Raw genomic sequence first — 24,575 nt, forward strand, 5'->3', positions numbered from 1 at the left:
CAGTCTATTATAAATAAAAATGAATATAACAACTCATAATGCTAATCTGTAATAATAGTGAGCAAAAATAAACTGATTATGGATGTTTTTTTAATTTTATTTAACTGGCTTTGCCAACTCACTTTTTCCTGATTCAAACAATCTAATCATAGCTCAATAGATAAACCAACAGATCACATGTAATAAATATATATATATATATATATATATATATATATATATATTTTATTTTACATTTTTTTTATTGGGGAAGTGGTATTATCCACTGGAGAGCCATGAAATTAACAGATGTCCTGTTTTTAAATCTCTGAAACAGCTGCATGGTAAGCAGCTGATGATCCCCATTTTCTATTTACAAAATTTTAGTTAAGGTTTTCTCTTTTCATCCTTATGTAGTTAAATTGTTTTAAAATTGAAGACTTTTGCGAAATCGGCTTATGCAAGTGCTAAGTCTATTTAACAAAATTTTTTTTTTTCCATCCTTATATAAATGAATTCTCTTTTGTCATTATAAAATTTTTAGAAGTCGGATTATGTAGGTGTTAAGTCTGCGATAGGTTAAAGTTAATATTTTTTTCCCTTCCGGGAATTTAAACTACATTCTTTATTTTTATTTTTGCATTTTTTTATTCAAAGCTTCTTTAGACTATAAACAAGTGACAATATTCCAAATTTCATAATGTTGACCATTTTACATTTATTATAATTGCATTGACATTTACAATTCTTGACAGTAACTTTTTCATAGCACAAAATCATTCATTTTATTATTATATCAATCAATGAATCTATTTTAATGTAATTAAAAGAATTGTAAACGTCAATGTAATTAAAGGAATAAATTGTAAGATGGTCAACATCATGAAATTTGGAATATAGGCTTTTATCATTTGTTTATACGCTCAGTAATTACATTGAGCTTCATAAATTAAGGATTAGTATATATAAAAAAGTGAAATATAATTGAAAAAAATCATATTTTCAACAATACACATATATATATTATATATATATAATTATTGTCTTGCTATGGTTTCCTAGATGTTTAATCCAATAAAACTTGGGTGGTTATAAACAGTGCTCAATAAGAAATAGAGCTGTATTATTGTATAATTTTCTGTATTTATATAAATATTATTGGCTACATATGTGCATATATGTTTCAGCTGTGATTTCTTTCAAATTCTAGTATCATCAGGTCACTTGCCCCAACTGGTTTCGAATACAAATATGAAGGGTTTTTTTTTCCCCAAACTTTTCCTTTTTGTTTTTTTTATGTCCGACAAGAAGCAGTGCTGTAGAAATGATAACTTATAAGAATTTTCTGGTGGTGAAGTGTTGGGGGGGGGGTGAAAGGACTTAATGGATAGAGAGTAAAAGTGTTCGCTATTGTCTTTGTGAGAATACATATTTGAGAGATATTTTGATAGTGGAATGGATGTAATAATTTGTAAATGAGAACAAAACGTACTGATTGTGAAAAATTTGTTTAGGAAGTGATCGTTTATTTTCCTCCTATGTAGAACTGTAGATGCATGGGAAAAAAAAATCAACTTTAATTTATTTAGTGTTAGTAGAATAACTCAGAGTCAGCCAAATAGTATAATCTACAAAATCATATTAAGGAGAGTTTACTTTACCAACAACGTTGGTATGAGCAAGGTATCTGACCAAATGAGCTATTCAAATTTGTTATTACTCTTAACGTATCACTTATAAATTTCATTTTGTAACACATTAGAAAAGTGTCATTAGCTCTTTTTTTAGGGATTTCTAGAGATGCAGAACTACTTTCATTACATTTCACATGCAAATTGTACATGTTATTGCACTTATATTCAAGATTACACTCCGATGCATGTCTTTGATTTTAGAGACAGACATGCAGAGACGGGGGGGGGGGTCTTTATTATATGCATATATTACACACACTTTTGAACACTTTTGCCTTATTGTTCATGTCCCCGGGGCAATGTCGAGTAGACAATAAATATATAATGTATCAAATCAGTGTTATATAATTCTGTAATTTAATGACACTTTTGAAACAAAAAATCTTTATACATTTTTCTGGAGATAATCCAAACTATTATAATTGATTCCCCCGTCATCCACTGAATACTGTAGAATTAACTTGAAATACGTGTAAATGTTATTTAGTTCCTAAATTATTATCAATTGATATAATTTTAGTTTAATAATTTATTACTAACTATATTGAAATTTTTAAAGATTAAATTTTTAAATATTGAGCTTCATCTTTGCTTTGGAAATTGATTCTTATTTAAATAAATCTAAATGTGTTCTCAGATTGCAACCATTTAATATGCATTTCATACTTATTTCCACTAAAACAAAAAAGTTTTTTTAAGTATTCCCCTGTAACATGGAATTATACACATGCACGCGTACACACACACATATATATATAATACTTACTTTGCAGAGATGCACAAAGGGTTATAGATTACATGTGTATGATTGACATTCATTCTGAAAAAGATTTCATTGGCATTTATGGAAATGTAAAAAGGTAGAGTTTCACGTGAATAAAGATTGTATTTGGATTTTTTGGAAAAAATTAAAGTCAATCACGCACACGTGATCTATAAATCAGTGAGCTGTGAATCTTTCGAACATTTCCTCAGATTTAATAGATTTTATATCACTTCAGTTATTTTTTTTTTTTGGCATGAATTTCTTCAAGATAAAACATGAATAGATATTTTGTATTAATACCCATAATGTGCACATTTAATCAGCACAATTAGCCATTAAAAAACCACTTCAAAATTAAGTGGGACAAAAAGCGCCGCTCAAAACTTATGCGGGACAAAAAGCCCCGCTCAAAACTTAAGCGGGACAAAAAGCGCCATTCAAAACTTATGCGGTACAAAAAGCGCCGCTCAAAACTTAAGCGGGACAAAAAGCCCCGCTCAAAACTTAAGCAGGACAAAAAGCCCCGCTCAAAACTGAGCAATTAACTAACTCTTTCCTTAATGGCTGGCGTCCTATGACTACCAAAGACATTGCACGGTTTGACAAATAAAAGGCAACTGAAATGGCCAGTCTCAGTCAGATAGATTGTCAAGAATGTATTCTGTTTGGTTTATTCCATTCATTGTTTTAATATTTTTTATCATTCAGAAAATCTATCCCTATCATTAAGCCATATCCTAGATTTGTTTTCAGCTTTGATCAATAGCGAGTCATTATTAAAGAAAAAATTGTTTTATCAATAAAAATACTACATCAGACAAGAGTTGCCTGGACATATTTAAAATTTATTCAACCTGCATGTGTCAAAGACTATCACAATACAAAACGGATCTAAAAAAGCAACTTTGTTTTATTAAGTTATCACAAACTTGTTATGAGAGAATATCCTGTTACTATAAATACACCCATCCTCTATTTCTAAAGTCCATATTTACTTTTCTCCTCATGAGGGCAGTGTTAAATAAAAGCTCAGTTTTTTTTTATGTACGGAATATCAAGTTCCCCAAAAAGGGACACTAGGTGGGAGGAAAATAAAAATTGTTCCAGTCAAGATGGATCCCTCTTAGCACACCTGACAACAGAACAGCTAGTATATTTTGATCATAGCCTGAAGGCCAAGAAAAATCAAGTCAACTAACAAGCAAAATGATTTGCACCTTTCCAATACAGGTGAGAAACTAAACAAAAATAGAAACTGTCTAAAAGACAATCTCTTTTATGTTTGTTTTTGTTTAAAAGATCTGAAAATTTTGTTCTTATTTAAAATTCGAATTAAAAAATAAAAGCAAAAAAATCTTTATGATGTATATATCTGTCATGGAACGAAGATGTCATATTTTAAAAATCATGTAAATTGATCAAGTATTTTATTTTTAACTAAGAAAATTAAATTTTATGAGGAAGCAAAAAGGAACTGTTTTGCATTGCCATCTTAAAAAAAAAAAAAAAAGCAGATAAGCCCACAATAATTCAAAGTTATGAGATTAGCCTTGTAATGCTACCAATTTCACATTAATCACTTTAAATCATTTAAAAATGATTTTCTTTATAAAAATAAAACTGACCAATTCACATGATTTTTAGAATATGATATTTTTTTTCTGTGACGAGTGCGTACATTTTAAAATTTTTCTGTAATTTTTTTTTTTTTTTATTAATTAGGTTGAATTCTAAATAAGAATCAAAAAATTTTTTTATGCATATTTGGTGACCCTGCACAACACAGGTAAGACAACTCCACCCCCAACAGAGCTAAAAAAAAATCAAAACAATTAATCCGTGAACAAATAGTTGTATGTAAATAATTGTAATAAACCAATCAAACAATATAAAAAAAAGTATACCGTTATTATTATTATTATTATTATTATTATAGGTGCCGCTATACAGCAATAAATGGATTAGATGCCTAAAACCAAGATAACCAAGGAGCGAGACTATATGTTACATTTCACATGCAAATTGTACATGTTATTGCACTTATATTCAAGATTACACTCCGATGCATGTCTTTGATTTTAGAGACAGACATGCAGAGAGGGGGGGGGTCTTTATTATATGCATATATTACACAGTTTACATACTTCCCAGCTTCCCACATAGCACAACATGAAGCAAATCAATTCCTTCACTTTTATTGTTCTTCATTATTTCTATTGTGAAACGATTTATTGAAATAAAATATAAGAAACTGGCATTTTATTATTGAAATCCTTTGAGATGAGTAATTTGTATATTTATTTGTGAACTGTTATCCTCATCTTCATAGTTGTTGTTTCACAACATTTTGGCCAACCATTCCGCTGACCTTCATCAGGTGGTTAACAGCGACAGGATAGGAATACTCACCTGGAACAGTGATGCAGTGGATAGAGGCATTGAGTCTCTACAGTTCCAGGCGAGCATTGTCTGAAGATAGCGGTTTCAATCCTACCCAAAGCAGGCCAGAGGTTTAGTTGGCCAAAACAACAACTATCAAAGGCAGTAATTTCAACACGTTTCGGCCAACACGGGCGCAGTAGATAGAGGCGTTGAATCTCTACGGTTCCGAGTGACCATTGTCTGAAGATAGCAGTTTCAATCCTACCCAAAGCAGGCCAGAGGTTTAGTTGGCCAAAACGTGGTGAGACAACAACAACTATGGAAGGCAGTAATTACAGAACAGTTAAGAGACTCAGCATTCCTATCCCGCTGTGTTTAACCACCTGATGAAGGCCCGAGGAATAGTCGGTTGAAACAATTATGAGGATAAGGATAGCAGTCCACAAATAAGAAAAGTACATTATTGAAACGTATACAATAAAAAATTAACAAAATGATAAAAAGAGCACAATTACTCTTTATTTGTACTTTTAATAAAAACATTTTAAAAAATAAGTTTTTTATTTTATTTGAAAGTTTACAATATGTGTTTGATAAAGTTTTTTCTTAATTTTAAAAATAAGTTTTTTTTATTTGGACTTATATAATGAATGTTTATAAAAGTATAAAAATAAAATTATTGAAATCAAAATAACAAAATTTCAAACATAAAAAAAATCCAATACATAATATTCCCAAAATAGTTTTAAAAAATCTTTTAAAGTGCTTCCAATAAAAAACAAAAAAAAAACAAAGTAATTTCAATAATTTTTAATTAAAATAAGAACAAAAAAAACTGTTCAATGATTATTAAATGAAAAGCATAATAATAAAAAAAGAGTACATGCATAGGTGCGAGAGATGAAGCGAAGAAACTGATTTGCCTTGTCATCACTTTCTGTAGCGCCATGCCGGAAGTTAAAAAGTATGCTAGCCAACTAAAATGAGAATATACGCTACTGGCCTCTCATCACACAACTGGCTGATCTAGCTGTACAGCAGTATCTACGATAATGTTGCTCTCACAAACATAACTGATCACTCTCTATTTATTCCTCCTGACTATATATAACACAAATTATTCAAATTATGTTGCCCAATGTTGCTCAGTCATAAAATGCGCTTAAATATGATATTTTAATTCATGCAGATTTCGTATTTATTATTATAAAGGCAATTCTCTATCAACTATCATATCGTACTTAATATATAGCAGTGATTTCAAAAGTAAAAAAAAATTACTTGTGTGTCATCAGCTAGAATCACAACAAAAGCATGTAGTCTTATCTGTTAGCGTCATGACCTAAATCTATATGTATACAAAAACAGTAAAAAATAATGTTCTTTAATCTGTAACTTTTAATTAGCACATGCGCAGAAAAAAAAATTGGATATAGGCAACTTACCCTATGTTTTTTAATTCAATTTTTACAACTTAGCAACTATTTTACAAACTAAAAACCAAATCAAGTGTGCTACATGTCCAAATACCCTATATATCAATTATCAACTTGTAGACCAAATATTCAGAGGAGTTTGGTAGACACTGTTCACATACACACCCACAAGATCACTTACATAATATATTTCCATGCGCTAGAACATTTTCATCTCAAATTCTACACAATTATGCAGAATGTAGAAACTATGCATAAATAGAATTCAGCATAATAATGAAATGAAACCAATCATCTAAAAAACCATAAAAAATGAATAAATAATTAACACTCGTTTTTCAAAGTAATATGCAAATTAGTTAACCTTCATGTAGTTGCTTGTATATCCATGATTGAGTATATTAAGTTTGCTTCAATAATTTTTTAATAGAAAAGGTAAGCTTTTAATATCAATGTTAAAGCGAGAAAAAAAAAACTCAACTTTAAAGGTATATATAGAAGATATCTTCTAAGTAGAAAAAATAAACCAGAGTGCTTAGTTGTAGAGCAAGAGCATGAGTTATACTATACAATTATAATTTCATTGTATAGTATCCAGGTTTTGTGAATCAATCTTGGATGATTCATGAAACCAAAAATACTATACAATGAGATCATAATTCTATAACATAATATATATATATATATATATATATATATATATATATATATACAGACAAGAATAAGATTTTTAAATATGAATCGAAAAATGAAACAAAAATGGTGATTTACCGTTCTCTACGTGATTCTTCTCGTTTACGAGCTTCACGTGCATCGTCCTTAATTCGACGTTCACGCTCTTTTTCCTTCTCTTGTCGTTGAAGTTCCCGATTATGTTTGTCCTTCCCCATTGAGCGTGGATGTAGCCTGTGATCTACAAATTGAACAACAAAACCTTACTTATATAACAAACATTTCTTTTTGATGCAAGTAGAATTTATGATCACACATACATTATGCAGGCACGCACTAATTCAAACCTAACCATTCAATCAGCCAACATTGGTGCAACCAAATATTATTTGCATAAAACCGAGTCATCAATTAAGATTCAACATTCCACAAAATTGAAACAAAATATTACTGTTTCATATCATGCTCACTAAAGCAGATGTTCTTAAACGACAGTCTGCAAATGAAAGAAAAAAATGACTTTGTATACAAAGAAATGGAAAATTATTTCAGTGATTTTTTTTTTTTTTAAATTCAATTTTCACCCCAAACAAGGCACAGTGCCACTTTAAAGCAGGGGGTTACTATTAGGGAATTAATTAGCGGGGTCATTATGAAGGGAGATGAGTAGAAAGATGTTTGTTAACATACTTGAACTTCTGCATATCAGTGCAGTTAGGAAAGCAGAATCCCGGAAGGGAGTTCCAAAGACCCGCAGTTCTGGGGAAGAAACTATTGGAGTAAAAGGCTTTCTTGCACCTAGGGATCTCTACTGTAAAGGGATGAGACTTAGTGGTTTGTCGGGGTAGTTACGTCGGGGAGGTATAAGTGTTTGCAGTTCGTCAGAGCATTCACCATTAAAATATTTGTAGAACAGGCAGAGGGATGCAACATCTCGTCGATAGGACAGAGGCTGAAGCCTAGATGACATTTCAGGACCTATCAGGTTGGCGACTCTCTTTTGAACCCTGTCCAGGAGCGAGAGACAAGCAGCAGATGCACCAGCCCAGATGTGACAACAGTACTCCATACATGGGCGAATGGTGGCCTTATAGAGGTATAGGATACTGTCAGGCGTAAGTAGTTTTCTAGCACGGTAGAGGGAGCCAACCTTCCTTGCAGCAGCCTTGGCAATGCTCTCAATGTATCTATTCCAGTTCATATTCCCTGTAAACGTTAGGCCGAGGAGTTTAAAAGAAGTACTTTCAGGCAATGTGTTCTTGGCCATTGCTATTGGTGGTAGAGAAGGTTTCTTGTAGTTATGAAGGAAACAAGCTTAGTCTTAGCAGCATTGAATGTGACCAACCATTTTGGTCCCCATTCCACTACAGATTGGAGGTCATCCTCTAGTGTTTCTGCCATTTCCTTGGATATGTGTTCATTTGTTTTCCCCTCATATCTGTTATAGAGAGTGGTGTCATCGGCAAATATACCCATCTCCAAAACAATTTTATCAGGGAGGTCATTTATGAATATCAGGAATAATAGAGGTCCAAGGATAGACCCCTGAAGTACTCCCGCATTTATGTCATATTGTTTAGATGTACAACCGTCGAGGACAACTTTGATTTTTCTATTACTTAAGAAGGATTTAATTACATTATGAATTCTTCCAGTGATTCCATATGATCTAATTTTCCTTAGAAGACCATCGTGCCATACCCTGTCAAAAGCCTTAGATATATCAGGGGCTACCGCTGTTTTGTCCAATGAACGGTATATACATAATATACATAATAAACATATATAAAAAGCAAATCATTTCTATTAAATTGCAATTTTGTCCAGAAGTTTGGTTATCTTTATTTATTTTACTCCCCACAAGGACAAAATCAGACAAAGTCAGTTTGTGGACTGAATTCAGCTCCTTAAAAAGAAAACTTTTCAAGGATTGGAGCAAAACCAAAAATTAAGTCAGTCGAAGGAGATTTCTTCTTCCTCAATAGAATACCATGCTTTGACTTTTGCCCAAACGCTAATTCATAGTTTGGGTGTCCATCCGTTGAAGATCCACAAATAAAGGAAATTTCATCATATTAAACTAAGAGAATATCCATCCCACAATGGGTAAAAAGAATTTCATAAACAGTTCTGCACAACATTTAAGTTCACTTATAAAGATTAAAATTTTTTTTTTTTTTTTTTTTTTTTTTTATTACATTTTCACCCCAAACAAGGCAAATTGCCACTTTGGTGTAGGGGGCTACTATCAGGGGCAACAACTACTGGGGTACTATGTAGGGATTTGGGCAGCAAGGTGTCGGTTCACGTTACACTTGAACTTCTGCACGTCAGTACTGTTGGGGAAGCAGGGACCTGGAATGGAATTCCAGAGTCTTGCGGTTCTGGGGAAGAAACTATTGGAGTAAAAAGATCTTTTACATCTAGGGACCTCTACAGTGTGGGGGTGGGATCTAGTAGCCTGTCGGGTTTGTCGAGGGTGCTCGCGTCGTGGGGGCACAAGTGATTGCAGTTCATCAGAGCATTCACCACTAAAATACTTGTAGAACAGGCAGAGGGATGCAACATTTCGTCGATGGGACAGAGGCTGAAGCTTAGATACCAGTTCAGGGCCTATCAGATTTGCGACTCTCTTTTGAACCTTGTCAAGGAGCGAGAGACTAGTAGCAGATGCACCAGCCCAGATGTGGCAGCAATACTCCATACATGGGCGAATGGTGGCCTTATAGAGGTACAGAATACTTTCGGGTGTTAGTAGTTTTCTAGCACGGTAGAGAGAGCCTACCTTTCTTGCAGCGGCCCTGGCAATGCCTTCAATGTAATTGTTCCAACTCATGTTTCCTGTGAACGTTAGGCCAAGGAGTTTGAAAGATGGACTCTCAGATAAAGAGTCGTTGGCCATCGCTATGGGTGGTAGAGAGGGTTTCTTGTAATTATTGAATGAAACTAGTTTAGTCTTGGCAGCATTGAACGCGACCAACCACTTTTGTCCCCATTCCACTACAGATTGGAGGTCTTCCTCTAGTGTTTCTGCCATTTCTTTAGAAATGTGTTCATTCGTCTTCCTGTCGTGTCTGCCATAGAGTGTAGTGTCATCAGCATATATACCCATCTCAGAGGCAATGTTGTCGGGGAGGTCATTTATGAATATCAGGAACAATAGAGGTCCAAGGATAGAACCCTGGGGCACTCCCGCATTTATATCATATTGTTTAGATGTGCGACCGTCGAGGACTACCTGGATTTTTCTCTTATCTAAGAAGGATTTAATTATGTTAAGTATTCTACCAGTGATACCGTATGATCTGATTTTACTGAGGAGACCCTCATGCCATACCCTGTCAAAAGCCTTAGATATATCTAGAGCTACCGCTCTGCCTTCCCCCGCTTTGTCCAGTGATTGGTATATACGTTCAGAGATCACGGTGAGGATGTCTGCTGTGGAACGGGCTTGTCTAAATCCATATTGTTTGTCAGTCAGTAGTTTAGCATCTGTAAGATGATGGACTAGAGCATGGTTAATTATGGTCTCAAATATTTTGGCAAAAAGTGGGAGGAGGCTAATGGGGCGATAATTTGATGGGTCTGTCCTTTCGCCAGAATTCTTGAATACTGGTACAACAGAAGCAGTTTTCCAACAGCCCGGAAAGCAAGCTTCATTAAGACATTTGTTGTAGAGTTTGGAGAGAACTGGAGCTACTTCGGCTGAGCACTTTTTTAATAGCACAGCTGGGATAAGATCGGGTCCACATGCTTTTGAGGTGTCAAGGTTTTTTATGATAGCATGCACCTGAGCAGGGGTGGTTTTCAGATCGTCTAGTGTGGCGTCTGTCCGCATAGGAAAGTCAGGTAGGGGGTGGTTGGAAGGGTCCAGTGTGGAGTTTGAGGCAAACCGACTGGCAAGCATGTTAGCCTTGTCGGTTGCTGAGGAGACAACCTCATGATTGTTGGTTAGTGGGGGAATTGTTGATTGCCCATTATTTACTACACTGTTGTAGATTTTCCAGAAGTCTCGAGTTCCTAGTTTTTGTGCTTCGATGCGCTTTTTAGTGGTTTCCGTAAATTCTCTCTTAGCTGTCGCTATTTCTTTCTTAACGTTATTTCTAGCTTCTATATACTTCAGTCTGTTTGAACTGGACTTATGTCGGTTAAACCTACGGTATGCATGCTGCTTTTGAGTAATGGCAGTTGCACAAGTCGACGTAAACCATTGGGGAGAGTGGGGCTTACTATAAAATTTCCACATGGGAACAAGATATAATGCTATTAAACCTTAAGTCTAGAATCCTTATTCCAATTTTAATATTTATTCCATCTTGATTCTAGAAAATGTCTAAAATTTAAGCATTAAGCTAAAGAAATCTTTAGATAAATTGAAATTCAAGGAAATTTGCTCAATTGGTGTTGAATGACTATGGATCAAATTTTATGTAAATAAGAAATATTTGAATTCTCAAATGGGAGGTTGTGCCCATATTACACTTCCTGAAAACCCTTTAAAATATTCCAAGAAAGAAAAATTTTAGGAATATTTATTAATTTATGTCAAATATCTACAGGCCACAAAGATGAGATGCTTCTGAAAGATCCTCAACATCTCAAACAGGCAGCACCTCACCAATTAGGAAGAACATAAGCAGCCAGGCTATAAAAGGGATTTACTGACGACTGTGAACAAGTGGAAAATGAAAAAGTACAACCATGTTGTACGATCCTTAGATTTCACAAAAAATGCAAGGAATTATAATAGGGAAAAGAAGACAAAGAAAGAAGTAGGAGAACGATATCCGAGAATCAACAGAGTTGGAGAAAATTAGTTGTCAGATCATCTTTGGTGTCCAAACAGTCATCAAGACCACAGGACAGATGATGCAATGACCTATTGTTGTGAAACTATTGGCATTCTTCACCCACCCCCAACTGTTGAGAAGAAGAGAGGGAGAAAGAGAAAGAGTATGACAGAAGACAAAAGGAAATAAGTTTATTGAAAGAACAAAACGTGTAGAAAATGAAGTTGGTGGGAAGACAATAGATAGGAAATTATACACAAAGGAACACAAAACAAAGCTGACATGGGATTGTTGGTCAAGGTGTTGCAGTGACCGTAACAAAAGGATCGAACAAAGAATAGAGTTGGTTTACGAGTACTTTGAAGATTGGCTGTGAGTTATGCGGCGGTTCACAACAGTTGGGGAAGGTTTGCGACAGTTAATGACAGTGAGGAGTTGAGAACAGTTGTAAACCAGATACAGTAGAAGGCAGATCATGGTTTGGATCAGATCGAGAGAGCTTTGTTGTTAAAACAACGTTTCTATATGAACTCTCATTCTTTGATGTTATTCTCGCATTGTCTACGCACGGTTCATACATTTCAAAATACAATCGCTAGAAACAACGCGCAGCTCTTTACAAACAAACTTCTTTCTCCAAATTAACAAGATGGCAAGGAAGAAGAAAAAAAAGAAACAACACACTGAATGTGGAGGATACCTGTGAAATATATTTGTGATAAATTTCAAACAAGTAAAATATTTGTTTATTTTCCTAATATTACGTTGTATTTGGCTTTCAAGCGCACTTGATGCATATTTTATATATATATATATATATATATATATATATATACACATATATATATATATGATAATTATGAAAATAATCCAATGTAATGGAAAATGGAAACCTGAAAAGTGTTAATATATATTCATCAAAATTTCATATTGATTTCCAAACTTTCTCAAAATGACTGATTTTAAGAAAAAAAAAAAACACACAGAAGTCAATATTTGAAAATACGTGGTGCATCTGTGACTTGAAAATAATATTTGGATTTTTTTTCGAATGAAACATGTTAGAATTCAAAATGTGGTGCGTTTATGAAGTGAAATGTTTTTTGTTTTGTGTGACACCACACATTTTATGTTCGAACGTCTGTTTCGTTTTGAACAAAAGCATTTTTTTTCATGTCAAAGACACACTACATGTTCCGTTCATTCTCCTCTAGGATCCTCCGACTACTCCGTCGTATCAGTTAAGATAAAAACGAAATGTAATAAGTCCCCAGACGTACCCCTCCACCGTACTGTATACCGATACTCTATGTCTGACTGGGATAGCTTCCGTACATTCATATCTGATTTACCTCTGCACTCCATGTTTAAAAAGGAAGTGTCCTCTATAGTATCAGATCTGACCGAATAGTTAATTGTAGGAATAGACCAATTCATACCATCTAAAAAATTCCAACAAAAACCTAACAGCCAGCCATGGTTCTCCCCAGAATATGCTGCTGCTATCGCGCACAGAAATCACTTTTTCCATAGCTACCAACGTAATAGATGCACTGAGACTAAAGCTGCTTTCAGGACTGCCAGCAACCACTGTAAAAGAGTAATAAAAAATGCAAGAGAGCTATATGCCCAGTCTGTTAAATCCAAGGTAGCTGATCAGCGGCTTGGTTTCCACCAATTTTGGCAAATAACAAATAGGATCCTGAACAGAAGTGTGCGTTCTATCCCAACAATTATCAATGGACCAGAGGTCATCTCGTCAGCATCAGACAAGGCCAAACTATTTGCAAAGAACTTTGCAGCTAATTCTACCCTATGCGACGAAGGCCATCAACTCCCCATATTTCCTCCTATAACACAGAACACACTAGGTAACATACAAACATCCGTGCATGAGGTCACCAAGCTAATCAAGAACCTTGATTCCAGTAAAGCAACTGGCCTTGACGGCATCCCAATTATAGTGTTAAAAAGGCTTCAACCAGAACTTGCTCCCATACTTACGAAACTGTTTAAACGCTGCCTTAAGGAGAACTGTTTTCCGACTCCCTGGAAGACCTCATCAGTTTGCCCTGTATTTAAGAATTCAGGTGATAAGTCATCTCCCTCTCAGTACAGACCAATAAGTCTCCTGTGTGTTATGAGTAAGTTGCTGGAATCCATATTAAATAGAGAAGTAGTCAACCACCTCAGCAGAAACAACCTTCTTAGTGACACACAATATGGTTTCCGCTCTGCAAGATCTACCGCAGATGTGCTGACGGTTATATCTTACAGGATTAGTGAATCTCTTGACAAAGGCTTCCTTTCTAGGGCAATTTCTCTTGACATATCAAAGGCCTTCGACAAAGTATGGCATAAGGGTCTACTTCACAAGATTTCCAGCTACGGTATAAGTGGAAATGTTTTCTCAATCATTAAATCATTTCTTCGATAGGCTCATAAGAGTAGTGGTCGATGGACAAAAATCAGAGGCCTGCAGTATTAATGCTGGAGTCCCTCAGGGGTCAATCCTGGGCCTAACTCTCTTCCTGATCTACATCAATGACCTCCCTAAACACATACTTAAATCATTCGTTGATATCTATGCTGATGACACGACCATCTACGGCAACACATCAAAGGCTGTAAATGACAAAGTTCTCTCTGATTCTCTCTCCTCTGATCTCGAGCGCGTGGTTCAGTGGGGGAAGACGTGGCTGGTTATCTTTAATGCATCTAAAACTAAACTCCTATCCTTACATCATCAACGCTCTGATCCCCATCTGGCATCAATTGTGATGGATGGCTTTCGTCTGGGAGAAGCCCCGTGTTTTGACAAGCTTCTGGGCTTGACCTTTACTCCTGATCTGAAATGGAACACGTACATCAAGTCTGTTGACAAGGTCGCTGGAAAGATGTTGGGATCCTTCTACCGCTCCAGAAGATATCTCACTACTGATGCAATTCTCTATCTATATAAAAGCCAAGTACGTCCAAGGATGGAATACTGCTGCCATATCTGGGCAGGAGCTGCTAAAAACAGCCTATCCTGCCTTGACAGAGTACAAAATAGACTTCGTGGCTTAGTGGGGAGGGATGCCCTTTTCTCTACCCTGCAACCTCTCTCCCACAGAAGAGACGTTGCGAGCCTATCCTTGTTTTATCGTTATTTTCATGGCAGGTACTCGTCTGAACTCCAATCTCTGGCCCCCCCTCGCCAATCTTTCACAAAAAACACCCGTATAGCTGAATCCGCTGTGAAAAATTTCCCCCACTCTTTATCTGTGCCTAAATCAAAACGTGGATTCCATGAACAAAGCTTCTTTCTTAGAACTGCACACCTGTGGAACTCTGTTCCGTCTGCCTGCTTCCCACCTGACTACAATCTGGATGTCTTCAAGTCCAACGTTAACAAATTCCTAATGAACCGCCCCCTTAAGTAAACACTTCATCAAATCTCCACACTAACGTAATGTACTTGCAATAACCCTTATCCCTGAGTGGCTTCCGGGCCTTGATAAGTGGTGACCACTGTGTAAAAAAAAAATCAAAACAAAAAAAAAACTACATTCAAATATTGACTTCTACGTTTTTCTTCAAATCAGTCATCATGTGAAAGTCTTAAAATATAGATGAAACATTGAAATAAGCACTACGGTTTTTCCTTGTCTTCTTTCTTACATCTCTTTCCCTCACCATATATATATATATATATATATATATGTTCACACACTTCAATTGTCATTGTTACTTACGCTCTCGTTCCTGCCATTCTTTCTCGTGTCTGTTGCTCCGTTCCCGGCGTTTCTCCTCTTTATGCTTGTGTTTATGTTTTTCTTTCCTTAACACAGGAACTTGTGGAGGTTTAATGTCTAATGATTCATTATCATCCAGGTAATCATCTTTGCTGAAATGATTGAATACATATTTATTTGTAGCATAAAAGAAAATGTCAATCTAATAAAAAAATTTAAATAACTGATTCGGTTGTATTATGTTGAAAACAGCACACAATCGAATTCCTTAAATACTAACAATTTTTTAATTTAATTTAATGATATTCATGCATTGTTTTTAACATTCATTTTAATTTTTGTTATTTTCTTCTAGCTGGGGATGGGGCATCATAGCAGACACTAGACATTCACATGCTATCTCATACATTCTAACAGAGATCTTTAAGATTCTAACTATCCTTATAAGTACAATTGTTTGTATCTCTTTTGCAATTTGTTCATAGAGTATAATTTGCCGGGTAGTTTTTGAACATTTTTCTTCATTAGTTCGGTTCCTCCTACAATTACAGGGTGGAATGAAAAGCAGTGTCATCCTAAAAAAAACAACACTAATGCTATTTTAAAACTTTTATTGAAAACAACAATTCGGGTAACTTGATTATCTATTCAATCCATTGACATCATTCAATGTAGCCACCTTCAGCCTCAATCAAGGTTCAGAACTGGAAGCATGTCTTTTCCATAAGTGCTGGGGAGAGCTTGGCAAATACTTGGCAGATGGCGGCAATCAGGCTGGGGCTGGTGTTGTGGAAGGTTATGTTGCTGATGTTCTCGACGTATGCCCAAACAAACTCAAGACCTTAACATATTTGAATTGGAGTTCAACACCATGCAAAACTGCTAAATAGACATACACAGAAAATTTTGGACAAATATGGTAAAATAGTCCCAAAATTGGAGTGTTTTTATTAGCCCTAAAAGAGCCCCTGGGGTACATTCAAGAGTTATCGCAAAATATAGACAAACAAAATTATATAGAAATCAGTTAGTTAAAACTTTTCAGAAAGTTTTATAAAAATCCAAGCACATAAGCTTTAATAAGCACAAAAGTGTCAATTTTAGCCATTTTAACCCGAAAGGCACCCCTGGGGGGGCAACCAGAGTTTTCCCGGAAAATCTGTTCTGTTACTTTTTTACTCATATCATGTTTAATGTTTGTGCAAAATTTGAAAAAATTCCAAGGCGTAGTTATTGAGAAAAGTACGGATAGATGAACAAACAAGGGTGAATTTACAGGTCCACCCACCTTTTGTCGGGGGGGGGGGGGGGGGGGGCCAATTATAATCTGAAAAGTTGATTAAAAAAAAATAGAAAAGGGAGATACATTATACATGTCCATCCATCCATATCTGAATTAAAAATTAACTTCTATTATTTGTGTGTGCTTTTATATTATACTGCTTCACTCAGACATTTTTATGCTCATCTTTTAAAAGATGAAGTTTTAATTTCTATACAAGCATACAATTGTTTCAACCCTTTACTGATATTTGTATGTATACTTCTCTACATGTGTTTTTAGTATTCTTATATTTATATTCGACACTGGGACACAGAAATTCACAGATTGGTGCATTTAATCCAGTGGGAGAGATTCACCCTCAATCTTCATTAAGACATGCACCTAGAAGAAGGAAAACTGATATAAAACCTGAAGTCGACTGTCAACTTTGTCCTGTGGCAACGATTATACTGACTGAGATTAGCAGTTGTACCAAAAATGTGATTGACTCTACACAAAGCCTTCACCACTACTAACAAACCATCTGTATGGATTTCCGAACAACTTAGTTGTTGTGACAGACCCCATATATCTAAATCGACGGATTACTATAATCCTTAGATCAGTGGCGCATTCATCAGTGCTAAGGGCCAAAACGATTATATGCTTGCCTTATAAATAAAACTGAACCTGTTTTGCGATAAGCATAAAAATGAGTATCTGTTCCCAATGAAGCAGTATATTATAAAAGTATTTAGAGCTCTAGTATAGCACTATTGAGCTATCTAAATGAATATTGTGTTATAAATATTTATATTTGAATACAAAATTGGAAAATTTTATTTCAACAATATACATTTGTAGAGTTATGTTTACTCACCTGCCTCTTATGTAGTCATCATCATCCTCTTCAAGGGCATCTTTTGAATGAATAGAGAGAGAGAGAGGACTACGTTTGTCATCATCGTCATCATCATCTAACATGTCACGTTCCGGACTAGAAGCAAGTTCACCTTGCTCATACGGGCTGCGAGAATGATCTGTACCAGACATGATGTGTGTATCTGTACTAACAAAACAAAAAACAAATAATCATCAATTGCTTTGCAACGGTTTATAATTAAAAGACTAACAACCAAGTTGAAGTTGAATTTTGGTGAAACAATAGAAAAGTGTAGAACTAAGGAGATTACTTACCAATGGCAAAAGTATTAAATATGGATTTTGTAAGGATATAATTATCATTCTTGCCAATAAGAGTCTGCTGATCAGGTTAGTGAGCTGCTAGCAAAGTGATATAATCATCTCTGCAAAATGAGTCTCACTCTTAAATAACAAATGTTTGGACAAAAAAAAAAAAAACACACTACAAAAAACAAAAATAAATACAGACTCAACACGTGATAATCTTTTCACCACAAACAAGGCACAGTGTCACCGAGATTTAAAGGTGATATGTATTCGCTGCAGCCAGTCATTTAATGTGCTTTTCAGTCTATATAATTTCTAAATCAACTTTTGCCACTCGTCTATGATATACACACACTGACAGCAAATAAAACACAACACAACTGATTTAAAATATTTTTTGTTTATTTTACATTGACAACAGTTTTGGATTTTACAGTTATGATGGTTGTTTGACATCAGTGAAGGTGCGTGGGGTGGTGTGGATGTTTTGGCCGTGAAGAAAATGTGTTGGCTTGTCCTCACTCTGTGAATGACTGTCGCTTTCAGTTGTGTCGATTTATATAAATATTCTTTTAACTTGGAATGTTTAATAGTTTCTATTTTTCAAACCCTTTGACTGATAAAAGGTATTTTTGAAGGTTTACAATGCAGGAATGTAGTCGTTCAGAGAAATAAATAAATGATAAATAATTTTTTTATATATTTTTTTATTTATTTATTTATCTACCTGAATTCTTTTTTTCAACTGTGGATGGTACTTATTCCAAAGTTGAAAAAAAAAAATCAGGTAGATAAATAAATATAAATAAAAAAATAATATTAAAAAAAAATTATTGAATTATTTATTTATCTGCTCATAACGATTGTACATTCCTGCATTGTAAGCCTTTTAAAATACCTGTTATTCTTTAACAATGCTTCAAGCAAATCACGCCATACTTATTGTATAAAAATGTATCAAAATACTTATTGTATAAAAATGTATCAAAATATAATTGTAAAAACATTTATTGAAAAGTTTGCGTAAAAAAATATAATTTTAATAAAACAATTGGTACTTATTTTTATACAATAAATGTTTTGGTTTTCAAATGGCGCTCACTCAGTTTAAACAATTGTGAATGTCATTTTCATTTTCTGTTTTTAATAAAAAAAATGTTTCATGGAAAACTTTCCCGTTTTCGTTAATTAAATCAAAACATTTCCAATTAAACAATTATGAATGTATGTTCTCTTTCACTTTCTTTATTTACTTTTTTTCATAGTTATTTCCGGAAGTTTAATCTAGTTTAATTTTTTTTTGTTATTTATTTCTAACTTCGGCCATAGTTTAAAATACTGGGTGCTAGTGCACTTACTGGTCCACACAATTTTTTAAATCGTATTTCCAAGTTTAATTAAAGTTTTGTTTTTTTATTCAGTTGTAAAGTTAAAGTACAGATAAGGTACAAAACACCCTCCTCTGCCCATGTTAAGAATGGCTTTTTAAATAATAACGTTATTATTTCAGCACGGATCAATGTGCACTGCAGTCAAGTGCACTAGTACCAAATACTGATTTCTCCATGCATTTTAACGGCAAGTGCGTGAAATAAAATAGCGTCTCCAGTTTCGGCGATAAAGTGTAGAAGTACCAAAAATGTATTTTAGAATGAGTGGAGTCAGTTTCGCACATCAATTTAATGCAAAATACTCCCGTTTCCAGATCATTATAGCATTTTGAAGTATTTTATTTATTTATTGCGATGGGAAATAATTGGGAGGGGGGAGGTAGATTATCTGTAGTTTTACGATGTGACTACTTTGGACTTAAGATTAGCAGTAAAAAAAAAAGTTTTGGTTTACTACTTTAAAAGGCTAGCATGGTCTATAAATGGGAGCATCATCTTGTTAAGATGATTTTTCTTTTTTTTTCTTTTTTTTTAGAATAGCTAAACAAAGCAAAAGATCAGTGAGACGAGACAATTGGGGTTTGTTTTTTTACAGTACACATAGATTCGAAAAAGTTGTCAAAAACAAATATATAACAAATAAATGTTATCAAAGGCAAGATAAGTTACTTTTCTACATAACTGGATAATTTTTTTAGTGTTTTTATTTAATCTAACATGTTTATTCAGCTCGAAAAACATACAGCGTTTACCGATGTATCAGAAAATTTTAAATGGCGCCCGAGTCTCTCTCTCTCTCTCTCTCTCTCTCTCTTTTTGACACGGTAAGTTTGGGAAAAGGAGTTAAAAATAAAAAACAAGACAACATACTGTTAAAAACCCACCGAATATATGTCAGCCTATGTCACGTCGATAACATATATTGAGCGTGTTTTTAACAGTATTTTGTCTAGTTTTTAAAAAAAAATTAACTCCTTTTCCCAAACGTACCGTGTCAAAGATAGTCGGGCGCGGGCGCCATTTTTAACTTTCCAGTACATCGGTAAACTTTCTGTTTTTCGAGCTAAATAAACATGTTACATCAAATAAAAACACTAAAAGATAGAAAAGTAAGTTATCTTGCCTTTGATAACATTTATTTCTTACATATTGGTTTTTTGACAACTTTTTCGAATGTATGTGTACAGTAATACAAATCCGAAAATTGTTAGCTTTTCTGGAAAATCACGGTTAAAATCATATATGAAACAGATTCATCGTTCTAAAATACTTTTTTCTTTCTTTCTTCAAAATGTGTTTTGTGGAGGGAGGCATTAATCTAGAGTAAAATAAAATAAAACGCAACAATTTACAAAATACAATACAAGAGTTTTCGTTTCATTAAAACCCCCGATTTTCATTTTGTGTGGTCGATTTTCGATTGTTGTACGTCACTACTGGGTTTTTCAAAGAAAATATATGCGTAATGGAAGATATGTTTAACCTATACGAATTGTTTTAATTAATTAAGGCCTTAATTTGATTTTGAATCAGGAAAATTCGAACGAGAAATAAATAAATTGAAATCGGAAATGTTTATATTTTCATTATGTGATTACTTTTTTACTTGACAAGATGAGGCTAAATATTCTATAAAAAATATAAATAATAAACACCATCGATAGTAAACGGAATAAGATACATACATAGCCTTTAGTTTCAGAAAAGTTGTAAAATAAATAATATATCGCGTAAAATATTGAAGAGAAAAAAGACAAAACTTACCTGTCCTCAAAGCGGAAGTAATGAAGATTATTACATTGCGCATGTGCACAAAACCGGAAGTTGAATTCTACTTCCGTTTAAACTTAAAAGTGAATTTTTAACGTAACGAAAGAAGTACAATTTTTAAAACAAAAATATAGGAGAAGCATTTTTTTTTTTTTTTTTAATTATGATGCACTTACTTGTCAAGGAACGAAGATATCATATTCCAAAAAAAATGTAAATTAATCAAGTAGTTTTATTTTAACTAAGGAAATCAAATTTTATGAGTAAGCAGAAAGCGACTTGAAAACATAAACAAAGGAGGCAATCATTGAAACTCGTGCGATCGGCATTGTAATGCTAACGATTTCACATTAATCACGTAAAATCGCAACTTTTGATTTCCTTCGTTTGGGGAGGGGGGGCGGGTAAATATTTAGTTTACTGATCCCTCGGTATTCACCTTTAATTTGTCGACTTTTATAGGTTTTCATGAATGCTGAAAAAGAATATCGCATTTATTTTTTGCGCAAACAAGTACTTATCCGTATTTGAAGACATTTAATATCCAACGTAATCACTACTGTTTTACTGGCGGGGGCGGCCATGTCGTTTTCGAATAAGGAAAAAAGGCCAAATATGATACCATAACTGGACCCCCCCCCTTCCTACTACCGGCGTTAGCGTAAAAAAAGAAAGGTTTATTGGAGGGGAGGGTACTTGTACAGTTTAGTCAAGACATTAAAAAATGAAAATATTGAAAAAAGTTTAAATTGTATGTATCCGTTATGGAACGAAGTTCTCTGAAAAAAACATTTCATTTAATTTCATCAAGTAGTTTTGTTTTTTGTTTTTTTTACAGCGAAAAAACAATTTGTTATGATACCGAGCAAAATGTTCGATTTAGCTAGTATTAAAGATGGGAAGGGGTATCAGCGTTTTAACTGGAGTTATCTCCCTTTGTTATTTCTAAAATTCAAACAAAATTTTTTTATAAATCCAAAATGACCGCCTTGAACGCGCTCTCATAAAAACATGTTTTTTTCCGCTGTAAAAAAAAAAAAAATAAAAATACTTGATGAAATTAAGTGAAATTTTTTTCCGGAGAACTTCGTTCTATAACGGATACATACAATTTAAATTTTTTCGATATTTTCATTTTTTAATGCCTTGACTAAACTGTACAAGTACCGAGGGGAGGGGGAATCCCAAGAAATTTTGAGCTGAAGGAAAGAACGTAAAGACAAGACCACAAATTAAAACAGTATTTAGAGTAATATTTATTAAAACAAGTGAAGCAAGCGTGCATGGTCCCCCGTGAGTGCATAGGGAGCGAGGCATAAAAAAAATGACGAAGTTCAGCATTGAATGCCCCCACCCCCACCCCTAAAAATAGAACGAAAAACAAAAATGTTTTGGAAATTACTCGTGAAAACTTACTAACAGCATTATTTTTACTATTAAATGAGGTGAAAACTTTTTATTTTATGAAAAATATTTGTCACTTAGAATATCTGCCATGTCATGTACCTTGTGAAACATTAAGTGACTACGCGCGTGCGCGCACGAACGTACATTTTAGTAAGAAACTGATCGCACGTAGCGTAAACGAAGATGGTGAAATGGCGCAAAGGAGTATAGCCCCGGAGGTTTTTTTTTGGTTAGTTTATAGATGGAGAAGGGGTGAAGGAAATGAGGCCATAGAGGTCACAACAAGAATACATTTAATTGACAACGTTTGAAGTATGTAGAATCTGACTCCATGCAATTAAGGACAGACGAATATTGAAGGTTGAGAACCGGTTTTATTTATTAATGACAGTTTTAATTAGAAGAGGTAAAGTGTTCGTAGGATGTTTGTAGGTGTGTATGCATTGATAAGGAAAGAACTTTTGTAGGCTTGTATAATTTAACAAAGAATGAATGTTCGTAAGCGTACTTATCTTTTCGGACGATGGGGGTGGTAAGTGGGTGGCCGGTCGTGCTACTGTCGGTGATATGTGTCCTGGCTTTTAACTTGAGAGCGGCGACTTCTTTCCTCAACAGCTAGCAGCACGGCGTCTTCGCCTCCTATGTTTTTCTCCTTTTTTTTCTTTTGGTTTGTGTGAATTAGGCATTGGTTAGAATTGAAGGCGTTTTAGCCCATAACATGAGAGCGTAGTCGGCTTCAGTTCACTGGTGCCTTATTTCTTTTTCTTCTTCATCTCTTTAGGTCGGGTGGGAGAATCCGTCCGTGCGTTCACTGACGCAGCAGGGCGAATCTCCTCTCTCTCCTTTTTGGTTCCCTCATTTTATAGTCGCAAACCGGCTCCCAGTGACTGTGATATTTTAGGCGCGGAGCTCTGCCATTGGTTGATAATTCTTTTGTGGTTATCTTATTTTTTCTTCCCAAGTGGAAGGGATGCGTGGAGCCATGTGCAAATGACGATTTTTTATTTTGTCTCTCATGGTGGATGCGTTAACATCAGATTGGCTGCCAATTCTCGTCATGTTCCCACAGGAGTTCCAGGGTCCAGGGGTCCATACCATGTAAACGGTAAATTTGTGACAGGTTTGATTATCAGACCCGATGTCAGCAACCTCGAATACTCCTAGAAAACCAAATTAGAGTGGTTAGCGTTCTGTTGTAGCGTAAGGTAATATTTACCGATGAAATTAAGAAAGTGAAAAAAAGATTGTCCATTTCGATATCAGGAAGAGGAAAAATATCCGGGAGGGAGTCATTTCGGCCTTGAAGCCAAAAACTTGGGGGGGGGGGGCAAGTTTTGCCCCTTTTGGGCCTGTTTGGCTTTTTTGGGGGGTTTTGCTAAATGGGGAAACAAGATAGCCGCCTGTAAAAACTATAGTGATTACGTTGGATACTGAATATCTTCAAATATGGATAACAACTTTTTTTGCGCAAAAAATAAATGTGATATTCGTTCTCAGCATACCGGAAAACCTTTAAAAGTTGACAATTCACAGGTGAATACCAAGGGGTCGGTAAACTAAAAAATACCTTCTTTTTTTTTTTGCACTTTCACCCCAATGTTTACATTACACTTAAACTTCTACAGTCAGAAAGCAGGAATCCGGAAGGGAGTTGCAAAAGCTAGCAGTTCTGGAGAAGAAACTTTTAGAGTAGAAGGCTTTCCAGCATCTGGGGATTTTTACTGTGTTGGGATGGGATTTTGTTGCTTGTCGGGTTTGTCAGGGGTATTTACATCGAGGTGGTACAGGGGCTGCAAGTCCGTCAGAGCATATACCATTAAAATACTTGTAAAACAGGCATAGTGATGCAACATTTCATTGATGGGACAGAGGCTGAAGCCTAGCTGACAGTGAAGGACCTATTAGGTTGGCGACTCTATTTTGAACTCTATCCAGAAGTGAAAAACTAGTAGCAAACACCAGCCCAAATGTGACAACAATACTCCATCATGCATGGACGAATGGTGGCCTTGTAGAGGTATAGAATACTTTCAGGCATAACTTTCTAGCATGGTAGAGAGAACCCACCTTTCTCATAGCAGCTGCGACAATGCCCT

The 24,575-nt window shown here is 34.8% G+C and overlaps 1 protein-coding gene across 6 annotated transcripts in view; it reads right to left on the minus strand.

Moving 5' to 3' along the window:
* LOC145246561 (cyclin-dependent kinase 11B-like) overlaps positions 1-21,183 on the minus strand; it is a 73,209-nt gene extending 52,026 nt beyond the window's left edge. The window contains exons 1-5 of one of the 6 annotated variants that reach the window (XM_080108160.1): positions 21,067-21,183; positions 17,601-17,789; positions 15,457-15,608; positions 7,029-7,170; positions 2,440-2,493 (exon numbers count right to left, since the gene is read on the minus strand). In XM_080108160.1, coding sequence (XP_079964286.1) covers positions 2,440-2,493; positions 7,029-7,170; positions 15,457-15,608; positions 17,601-17,773 — 521 coding nt within the window. In that variant the 5' untranslated portion in view covers positions 17,774-17,789; positions 21,067-21,183. The other 5 variants (XM_080108161.1, XM_080108159.1, XM_080108162.1 and 2 more) reach the window with 5 other exon arrangements.
* Between the last annotated feature and the right edge of the window lie 3,392 nt (positions 21,184-24,575).

Source organism: Euprymna scolopes, chromosome 24 (assembly GCF_053919585.1).
Source record: "Euprymna scolopes isolate OS-2025 chromosome 24, ASM5391958v1, whole genome shotgun sequence".
NCBI classification, from domain to species: domain Eukaryota; kingdom Metazoa; phylum Mollusca; class Cephalopoda; order Sepiida; family Sepiolidae; genus Euprymna; species Euprymna scolopes.